The sequence below is a fragment of the Vigna unguiculata genome, chromosome 4, assembly GCF_004118075.2.
Source record: "Vigna unguiculata cultivar IT97K-499-35 chromosome 4, ASM411807v1, whole genome shotgun sequence".
Lineage (NCBI taxonomy): Eukaryota > Viridiplantae > Streptophyta > Magnoliopsida > Fabales > Fabaceae > Vigna > Vigna unguiculata.
In genome coordinates this window covers 4,252,641-4,263,907 of record NC_040282.1, presented here as the reverse complement: position 1 = coordinate 4,263,907, position 11,267 = coordinate 4,252,641, and the positions used below count along the sequence as shown (strand labels likewise).

Here is an 11,267-nt window from a genome sequence, read left to right as displayed (position 1 = left end):
TCTTTGCTGTTGCATGTGAGAACAGATTGAGAATCTAGTATTTTCGCCTAAGCGAGCAACTCTCGCCTGAGCGAAAACACCAGAAACTCATCCCCTGTTTCTGCGCGAGATCTCGCCTAGGCGAGCCATTCTCGCTTGAGCGAGAGTCACTCTCGTCTAAGCGAGACAACTTAGCCTGAGCAAGAATTCGCCCAGAGTTTGGGTTGTTCTCTGTTTTGAGCCTCGCTCAGGCGAGAATGACTCGCCTAAGCGAGAGAGCCTTTTTTGCCTAGGCGAGACCTTCTAGCTTGGGCGAGAACCCCTGCAGTTGAGTGTTATTTCTTTATTTCTAATGGATGAAGCTATGTTTGAATGTTAAAATATGAACTTAGTTATGATATGCATGAATTGTTATGACTGGTAATATGTGTGGTGAAATTGCATGAAGTTGGAATATGAGAAGAAGTGGTTGAACTAGGATTTCAAGGGAAATTCTAAGAGGAATGTTTTAGTGTATGTAAGGACATAAGGACTCAGTTTTGGTTGGTATCCTGACGCTCCTAGTAACCATTAAGACTCATGTAGAGTATGATGGATTACGTCGGGGGGAGTAGCAGGAGGTCATGGTCTATGGACCCGATCCGCCATAGAGGTGATGGGACTTACCTTGGGAGTAGTTGGGTGATAACCCCTTGTGTCCAAACTCTGCAGAGTTTGGGAACCGTCGCAGGTGCAAGCTACCAAGAGATCCGATGTCGCTTACATAATCCGGATATTGAGTCTAGAGTCATGTAAATGTGTTGTGGTGGTCTATATGATTCTGGTGATAATGAGAAAGATTGCATGGTTTCTGTTTATAATTGAACTGCATGATTCCTTAATCAGATTAGCTTACCCTTGCTTTTTGTGTTCCTGTCTTATGTTGTATGTTTCCTTTTGCGATGATCACCTATTCGGTGGGAGCAGATATGGTTGCAGTGTCAAAGGCACTTCTGGAGGATGAAGAGCCATCATGTTAGTGTTGAAGAGGAGGTTTCCAGTGGGAGTTTTAGCAGTGGTCGGTAGTACAGAGTTTATTAGTTTAGTTTAAGTGTATAAGTGATATATTTTTATAATCATACATTTTGTAAGACTGTATTAATATATTAGGTACACTATTATCTGTTTTGAAACTATGATGAAACTCCCTATTTTTTATCAGTTTTAAACTGTTGAAATTGGGATGTTACAATTCATAAGTTCCATATCAGAGAAACTTGACAATAAATCCTTTATTGTTATTTACTGCTTTTGAATGCAATTTAAATACATTCATATTTTTTTTTCCAATTCTTGTGGACTGAAAATCCTTTTTATATTTGTCACTACTTTTACGACCATCAATCAAAACATATGATTTCTTTCCTTAATGTTTCATTTGCAATATCCAAACCCTAAATATCTAATTTAAGTATCGCAATGTCCACAAACCCTTTCAGGCGAGTTTTCTCACTGCAAACACGTACATAAATACATTACAACATAATTATATTTCATTTGCTCACGTTGAGTAAAATTATAAAAATGCATTATATCTCAATTGTTGTGAAAATACAGCGATCTCCTTTAACTAATTCATCTATATTTAATTCAAATTTCATAATATCATAAATTTCATCCATACTAATCAATATATAGACATATTTTACTCCAATTAATCATCCATTATAGTTCTATCATATAAATTCATTAGATTTCACAAAAGTAATTATACTGTGAAACAAGTAATCCATAAGTGTAAAATATTTTCTATATAACATTAAGTGCAAGACATGCTACAACCTTCCATATTGGTCAATCTGAAATGGTCAAAAAATATCTTTTGAATAACTAATTTCAGAAGTCATAAATCACTTTCTAAATTAGGTTAGTGTAGAAGTAACTGGTTGTTCCAAATTTTTCCCAAAGGAGCCACCAAAAAGCAGGCTTTGGATAATCAAGAGTTTACAGTACGATAAAAAAAGAAAAGCTTAAATAATTGTCTCAAGTAGAATACTTTTAAAATCGCTTGTATTCAAATTTTATTTATATTTAATTCTTCTATGGGATGATGCATTTCGGCCCCCTCGGTGGACCAAATTACATAATTTTTGTACATTTTAAGAAATAAAAAATAAAATTAAAAGAAAACTATTCCAAAGGATATTAGATTTTGAAAAAGCAAAAATATATTGAAGTGGCAAGACAGATTAAATAAATGTGTAGGACTATTTTCCAAGATTACTGGATTGCCTATGGAAAGGCCAAAGATTTACGAGACGATCAAGCACACTTTTCGAGAAGTAGCCCGAAAATCCTGCAGGTGTAGGAGGAAAGTCTTCTGCTGGCATAGCAAATGGACGAATCATGTTTTCCATGGTTTCTAATGTCAGATATGATCCTATTTGTTGCAGCCTCTCGGGACCCATGATGGGCAGTGTGTGCTCCTGGTGCAGTGATGTACACTCACTACCTTCTTTCTGCCAACCATATACATAACACAATTATGTAAGCTTTTGAATTTGCCTAGACAAGCTTTTTGCAATGATGCTATCAGCATGCATTGACATTGAGTGGGGTTTCAATTTCATTTTTCTTTTTGGATTTCCTATAAGAGGGATTTCAATTTTACACCAAAGGAAAAAAAAAATGCATATGATTTACCTCCAGGGGGGATAGATCAGCACCACGGCTGTAGGTCAGCTCTACGCGGTACCTTCTAGGATCTTCCAAAGCCACCTGTGATTTCAAAGTCAAAAGAAGGTTCCATATGATATTACTAAACAATCTAAGGAAGTACAATAACTTAACCTATTCCTGTAAAGCCAAACATTTGGGAATAATTCTACAGGTAAATGGTTAAAATGGCTCACCTCTGTGTTCTCAAACATCCTAAGAACAACGTGGCTCATATAGTCAAGCTCCTTTGTTTTAGATAGTCGCTCTAGAGCACCACGGCAGACAAGACCCTCTTCTTCTTGAAGGGATTCATCCAAATTACAGTAACGAAGAACATTCATAAGAGAATGTATGTGTGATTCCTATCAACAAAATTATCAAAGTGAAACAGAGTAAGAAGATAAAATTTACAGCTCCAATAATTATTCTTCAATCTCTCATTAGGGGAGTGTGGTTACAACACTCACTGATGTGAAGTATAGGCGTGTTCGCACGTGGCGGTCAGGTGTCTTCACATTTGCATACCTGGTGCAAAACAATAAGATTAAAGTAGAGTAGACCAAAATAGTGTAGAAAATAAAATCACATGAGGAATTGATATTAACTTTGGATCTAAACGATATTTGGTCTCTTTATCATCATCATCATCTTGATCTATTTCGTCATTCTTATGGGATAGTTTTGATTTGGCCTCTGCATCTTTCTTAATTTTCTCAGATAATGAAACTTCTTGGTTATTCTTTATAACATTAATGGCTTCCTCTCGAGTGTTCCTCAGATCAATTAAAAGCTTCCCCAGCAACCGACGAGCAACCTGAATTGAAACAGCAAAAAGGAAATTAATCAGGTGGCTAGAATTTTAAGTACATGTGCATAAACATTAATTTGAGTACTGTGTTCAGCCGTTCATCAAACAATATAACCTGCACGAAACTGAAGACATTATAAAAAGTGCAACATTTAAATCATTAATGTGGATATAGTATGACGGAAGAAATATATAAGGTTATTAATTTCTATAATCAAGGTGATGCAACATGCTACGGCAATAACACTTAAAGCAGAAGTTGAAACTTTTGTGCAACATATTTCAAAGATTCAAGTTAAATCAATTCCACAAGATTTTTAAAACATGAATTTTGCTTTCTTCATTTTCTTCCTCAAGATAGAAAGCATAAAACACAGATTACTGCAAAACGCACTTAGGCTCCATGGTGCTAAGAAAACAGTGACATGCCTCACAATCTGACACAGAAATTCATAGTGGACAAACTGAAATACATCATTCTCAAAGAATATCAACAATATATAAAGTGAACCATGGGTATTTAGGGGTGTGAGAGAGGTCTCTGGAGGTGTCTCATGCTGAAGTTCTTAGAAAAGAAAATCATTGCTGGTTTTTGAGATTCAATATAAATCAGTGGATATCAATGACAATGATATGGTTTTGATTTCCTTCTCTTGGGTGGCTGGCTCTATGATTATGCCAAAGGGAATACTATGATTACACTTTAGAGGTTTGTAAGGTAAAATGAAAATTGAGTAATCTTTACAACGGGAGTTTACCTTTGCGCCAATCTTCAGCTTCTGCTTTGGATTAATTCCATATTCGTTTGGAATTACACCATCTGCAAGCATCTGCAAATAAATAGGCTAAGCAATTAGGGAAGTGCTAAGATTGAACTCATTAACCACTATACAAAGGAAAATAGTACGTATCAGAGGTTTTATTTCTGTGCAGGGAATATTCTAAATTTTAGTTATTATATAGTTTCTTTCCGAAAGGCTAAACCAACACTGTTCAACGTATATCAGTTTTAGTCAGGCAGCATTATACCAAACACAGTTCTACATACCTGAGCAACTTTGAAAAGTTCATCTAGTCCTTCTAGATTAAGATGTGCATTGTGCAAAAGATCATATCTGTAAGAAAGCCAACATTAGCTTACCATCAGAAAATAATAATACATACATAATTTAAATGAAACCTCCAGGACGTCTAGAGGGATGAGGCTTTATTGATGACTCCTTGTTATTGGCGTGTGACATTAAAAAATTAACTTTAATAATTGAGAAGTGTCCTTGAATGTGAAGACCATATGCTTCGATTCATATTTGCTTATATCTTTACAAAACTTTTGCCACGTTTAATCAAACAATTTGAACTTTTAGGTCTTTGGTACAAAAATATCCAAGAGTCGTGGGGAAATTAAAAGAGAACTAAATTATAGCGCCAGTTATAGCCATCGGGAAACAAAAGAATCTTCGATAATATAGTTTCCCCTTTAAATCAAAATGAAAAAACTCCTAGAAACTGATTGCCACGAACATAGTTATTTTTATTTAAATGGTTAAATATGTTTTTGATCCCTTAACTTTTAGTGAATTTTGGAATTAGTCAATTTCGAAACTGAGTTAATTTAGTCCTTCATATTTCGAAATACGTAAATTTAGTCATTTTAATCAAATTTTATTAAGTTTATTTGACATTTCAAGTGCGTTTCATAATAGTATTTGATTTAACATTAAAGCAAAAATGTGTCAAATAGTATAAACAAGTCAAATACAGTCCTGAAATGCGTATGAAACATTAAGTAAACCTAACAAAATTTGATTAAAAGGACTAAATCCATGTATTTCGAAAGATGAATGACTAAATTGGTCCAAAGTTTTGAAATAGACTAATTCCAAAATTCACTGAAAGTTAAGGGACCAAAAACATATTTAACCCTTCTTTAAATTACACTCCTGAATGATAGAGTTCCAAAAAATAATCATAATCTATCCCCATAACTGCAATCTAGCACAACTATTTGTAGAGTTGGAAATGAACTATTTAATTATAATAAAAACAAAAAGATAAAAGGGATTACTTACTTGCATGAATCATAAACGTCAGGAATTTGGGTGATATCATAGCGGCTGTACGTGTAAAAATTCTGTTAGTGTGTCTGCCAATCTAAAACACATATAGAACCAGAAAAACAGAACCCCGTTGGCAACACATGTAAGGTAGTGGAATTCATGGTATTGCAAGTGAGATTCTCATTGGAAAGTGTTATTTAAAAACTAAACGTGGTACAAGTAAAAATTCTAAGTAATAGCTTTTTCTCACTATTTTTTGACAAATAAAGTGGCCTAAAAGCCACCTTTCTTCAGTTATTTAACGTGGTACAAGATAAACTAAAAATTAAAGTACTATATATATATTTCTACAAACAGAACAAAAATAATTTAGGTGAGATAGCTTAAGTAGATTTATGCATTAAAGAAAATTTTCATCCACAGATTAAGGAAAAATCTAGACAATGTCAATATTATATAGGTTTAATTAGTTGATTGGTATCCAATTTCGTTTGGAAATTTCAGTTTGGTATTTGTTTTTAAAAAAGTTTCATTTCCTCCCAAAAGTGTTTCAAGTTCCTTTCAGAAAAAAATTATTAACATCATTAACGGCATGACACGTGTCAACCTCTAGTTTTTTTCATTTTTTTTAAAACTTTTTTTTGCCACGTGTCAGATCCTTAGTGTGGCACGTGGCATTGTCTTGATTTAATTTAGTCCCTACACATGTCTATTTGTTTCAATTTAGTTCCCACTTTATTTGTTTCAATTTAGTCCGAATATTTTTTTTCAAAACAAAGAAACATTGTATCTCTTTTAAGACAAAATTTATTATTTATATAAATGGTATATTGATATTTATTATTAAAAAATGACTTACAAAATTAAGTATTGATATTTATATTAAAGTTTAATGGTAAAAGTCATAAATAACAAAACATAGATTAACACATAAGAAAAGATGTAATATGTTATGACATCATTTTTAATAAAAAATATTATTATTGAAATTGTTATACTCATGTTTTGTTATTTATGACTTTTATTACTAAATTTTAATATAAATGAGTAATTAATTTTGTAATTCATTTTTAATAATAAATATCAATATAATATTTTTATAAATAATAAATTTAGTCTTAATGGTTAGACAATATTTTTCTACTTTATAAAAAAAATATTTGGACAAAATTGAAAGAAATAGATTGAGAACTAAATTGAAACAAATAGACATATGTGGGGACTAAACTGACACTTGGCAGGGACTGACACAGGATAGTATCTCGCCATGTGGTACTGACAATGCCATGTGTCACACCAAGGATCTGACACGTGACATTTAAAAATAAAATAAAATAAAATATTAAAAAATTTAAAAAAATGAAAAAAACCAGAGACTAATACATGGCACGTCGTTAACGGCGTTAATAATTTTTTTTTTCTAAAATGGACTTCGTTGAAACACTTTTTCAAAAATTAGGACAAAATTAAAATTTTTTTGAAAGTGAGTACCAAACTGAAACTTCTGAACAAAAGTAAGTATTATTCAACTAATTAAGCCTTATTATATATTATGTACTGACTTTTAACTTCTTACATAAGAAATAATTTGTTTCGGAAAAGTTCCGGCATGTGTGGAACTATCTTTTTTCAGGCTAACATAAGCAATAAAACGAGGGAAAAATACAGGAACAAGATTAAACCGAAAAAGGTAAGATACTTACTCCTTGCGTTCATTGTACAAGTCTGTTTCAAGCTTTTTCCATCGAGCATACATTAGTAGAAATCCTTCACTACCACAAGGTAATCCAGCAGCTATTCGGTCAACGTCAATAGTTGTCTTACCAAGTGCATTTGCTTGATCATAGGGAGGAATTATATCATATAAGTTTCTTTCTGTAAGTTTCTCATTTTCATCCTTTGCAAGTAGTCTTACTTGTTCAGTAACCTTCTTAGTCAACTTTACCTATAGACAACAGGAAAATTAAGAAATTAAATAGACCGTGAATATCAATTAGCTATTTTGCTAGAGAGGCTTTACTTGCAATTTCACTCGAATAAATGAAAATTCTATTGATAGAAGAAGTGGCAATTAGGATGAGATTAAAGCTAAGAACAAACGAGTAAAATTTTGATTACATCTTTATTATAAGGTCTATTAGAGAATGACTCTTAGCGTAATGGTAAAGTTGCACCTCCGAGACCAGTCAGCCTTCAAATTTCGAAATAGCCTCTTTGCATATAATGTTTCCTACAATGACCCTCTCCCATGCCTTCGCATAGAAGGGAACCTTCTAGCAGTAAGGAACCTTCTAGCAATAGGGATATTGGTAGTAATTTGTTATATCATTTGCTTTCCTAGTACTATAATCAGGACAATGATTTAGGATTTCCTAGTTGCATTGTTTAGGACAATGATTTACGCTCGTAATTAGGCCAATCATTTAAGTTTCATAGCAACCTTAATTATGGAATCAATTAGGATTTGTTATTGTAAATTTAGGTGAATAAAGTGATCTTTGTTTTTTATTTAAAGTTGATCAGAAATACATGAAAGATATCGGCAGAGAAGAGATAGCCAGGAGAAAAGATAAAGAAAATAATCTGGGATGAGAGGTCTAAGAAGATAAGAAAAGATGCTAAATCAGTCTTGGGTGAATCAAAAAGTTTGGGTTGAGAGATAAGGAATTTTGGTAGCAGGATGAAAAGGTTAAAAACAAGCTCAAGCTCAAGGAATTTTGGTACTGGGAAAGGTGCCCAATGACAAAGAACAAGTTCAAGGGTCAATACTTAAGCTCATATAATTTGAAGACTATCATTGCCCTGCTAAGGGTAGAATAAAGTAACTATGGATTTTATTTTGGGAGAGGGCAGAATAGTAATTTAGTGGTTGCTAGGATTTTCAGTTTTGTGATGTGTCCTTCTTGACCGTTCGACGTCATCTTGCCATATGAATGTGAATATTTGCAATGATTAAAGGAGAAAGAATTATCGGTCTTTATCAAGGTAACCTATTAAGATATCATTATGTCAAGATATCATTATATATAGTTAGTTATAATATCATTTGTATTTAGGCTTCGTCCATATTTTCTTCATTATAACTACATTACCCTGTGTGTATATTCTACAGAAGGGAATTAATCCTATACCTAATTTTTGACTATTTTCACATGGTATCTAGAACTAGGGTTTTCTAGCAAACCTACTCTTAACTTTCTTTTTTCTTTTTTTGCCACCACCGCTACTGCCGTTGTTGCTGCCGCAACCGCTAGCGATACCACCAATCACATTGTCTCGGCCAGGCGACCACCATGTCGCCGAGATCGTCTTGATCGAAGTTGCTGCCTGCCCTCACGTGTCTCTCCTAGTTGTGCCTCTGCTGTCGCTTTCCACCACACGTGGCCGCGCTTGTGACCTTGTCTCGGGCAGTGAGTACCTGCGTTTGGAACACCTCTCGTCCTTATTCAGGATCTATGCTTGTTGACTTGATCAGAGATCTATTTTGGTTTTTTAGGATTGTTCTCTCTCCTCTTTTGCTACCACTCTGCCCAATTCGTTAATCTATACTAATTATGTCAATGTGAATCTATCTATTAACAAATTAGATGACACTAATTGTGAGACTTGGGCATCAGAAATTAAACTTTGGCTTAAGAGTCAGGGGGTATGTTGATCATCTTATCCACAGTGGTAGTGAAGTTTCCTGTTGGTTGGAAATTGATGCTCAATTATGCATCATTATCAAGTCCACTATCAATATTCAAAACAAATATTTCGTGCCAACAAAATATGTTCAGAAGTTTGGAAACAAGCAAAATTACTCAACGTCTTTATAGTCTATATGTTCATAAGGGTTTCTTGTGTTACGATGTTGCTGCCCAGCGATTACGTATCTCTTGAAATATGGTTTTCTTTGATCATTAAGACTTTTTTCCATTTCTCGATGATGATGGTTTTGATACTCTCCCTACCTTTCCCGAGATTTTCTCATGCTCAAAACAATTTAAACCAGGGTATGTATATAATAGATGCAAGCCTGCTCCGCGCCTTCCAGACCTTGAACCGTCACCTGAACATACACCAATACCACCTCATTGATCAAGTCGTATTCCTTGTCCACCAAATAGGCACAGTTACTCCCCTATTTCTCTTACTGCCACTTTATCTAGCATTTCTATTCCTTCTTGCTATTCACAGGCTATAAAGGATGTGTTGGGTCAAAGTTATGCAAGAGGAGTTGCGGGCCCTTAGAAGAATTACACCTGGGATATTGTTCCATGGCCCCCTAGTGTCAAACCCATTGGTTTAAATGGGTGTATTATGTGAAACTTAATTTTGATGGTCCTTTTAATTGTTACAAGGCTCGTTTGGTTGCTTTGGGTAACAAATAGTAATATGGAGTGGATTATGATGAGACATTTGCACCTATGGCCAAAATGACTGCTATCCGAATGGTGCTATCCATTGTTGCCTCCAAAGGCTGGTCTCTCCATCAAATAGATATGAAGAATGCCTTTCTTCATGGTGACCTAGCTAAAGATATTTATATTACCCCTCCCCAAGGCTTGTTTTCTTCTTCTGTTGGTGTATGCAAGCTCAAATGTTCTTTATATAGTCTGAGGCAAGCACTACGAGCATGGTTTGAAAATTTTCGAACTAATCTCCTTGGCTTTTCTTTTACTCAATGTCAACATGATTCTTCTTTATTTATTCAAACCACTGTAGCTAGTATTGTTCATCTCCTTATTTATGTTGATGATATGGTCATTATTGGTTTTGATCATGTGTCAGTACAACACCTCAAACAACAACTTCAAGCTTCTTTTCATATGAAAGATCTTGGAGATCTTCACTATTTTTTGGGACTTGAGGTTCATTCTGATCCAAAAGGTCTCTTTCTTCATCAACAGAAGTATACTGATGATTTGATCTCTTTGGTTGGTCTCCAAATTGTTGTTCCCATGGATACTCCTCTTGAAGTTAATGTCAAATATCTATGTGATGAGGGTGACATTCTACCTAATCCTTTGTTGTATCATCAATTAGTGGGTAGTCTTAATTATTTGACTATTACACGTCCTGAAATCTCCTTTGCAGTCCAGCAAGTTAGCCAATTTATGCACACTCCTCGCCATTTTCACCTAGATGTTGTTCGATGTATCATTCGTTACTTGAAAGGTACTTCTTATCAGGGGTTTTGCTTCCCCACTTGGACGTCTCTTACTTTGATGGGGTTATAGTGATGCTGATTGGGCAGGTTGTCCAGATACTTGCAAATATATCACAAGTTGGTTTTGCACTTATTTCTTAAAAGAGCAAAAAGCAAGCCTGAGTCTCCAAGTCTTCCACTGAATATCGTGCGATGATGTCTCTAGCCTACTCTGAAATTATTTGCCTTCGTGGTCTTTTAACTGAGCTTGGCTTCCCTCAACATGCGGCTACACCTTTCTATGCTGGTAATACTAGTGCCATTCAAATTGCGGCCAATCTCGTTTTCCATGAACACACTAAATATATTGAAGTAGATTATCATTCCATTTGTGAGTCACTGGTTACTCGTATTGTCTCTCCTCCCCAGATTTCCTTGCAACTTTAGCTTGCAAATATATTTACAAGGTTGTTCCTCGTCCTCAGCACCCGTTTCTTATTAACAAATTGATGCTCCTTGAACTGCATCAATTTGTGGGGGATGTTAGGCAATGAGTCCGCTAGACCATTGGATAACTGAAAGAAGTTGGTGTGCT

General features: G+C 34.6%; 1 protein-coding gene across 3 annotated transcripts in view; it reads right to left on the bottom strand.

Moving 5' to 3' along the window:
* Nucleotides 1-2,014: 2,014 nt before the first annotated feature.
* The window catches only part of LOC114180958 (inositol hexakisphosphate and diphosphoinositol-pentakisphosphate kinase VIP2-like), a 31,370-nt gene continuing 22,117 nt past the window's right edge, over nucleotides 2,015-11,267 (bottom strand). For all 3 annotated transcript variants that reach the window (XM_028067256.1, XM_028067258.1, XM_028067259.1), the window contains 9 exons: nucleotides 7,245-7,486; nucleotides 5,554-5,598; nucleotides 4,533-4,599; nucleotides 4,243-4,314; nucleotides 3,282-3,490; nucleotides 3,144-3,201; nucleotides 2,871-3,038; nucleotides 2,662-2,736; nucleotides 2,015-2,477 (listed from right to left, as the gene is read on the bottom strand). In XM_028067256.1, the coding sequence (XP_027923057.1) occupies nucleotides 2,226-2,477; nucleotides 2,662-2,736; nucleotides 2,871-3,038; nucleotides 3,144-3,201; nucleotides 3,282-3,490; nucleotides 4,243-4,314; nucleotides 4,533-4,599; nucleotides 5,554-5,598; nucleotides 7,245-7,486 (1,188 nt within the window). In that variant the 3' untranslated portion in view covers nucleotides 2,015-2,225. The remainder of the gene's footprint in view (nucleotides 2,478-2,661; nucleotides 2,737-2,870; nucleotides 3,039-3,143; nucleotides 3,202-3,281; nucleotides 3,491-4,242; nucleotides 4,315-4,532; nucleotides 4,600-5,553; nucleotides 5,599-7,244; nucleotides 7,487-11,267) is intronic.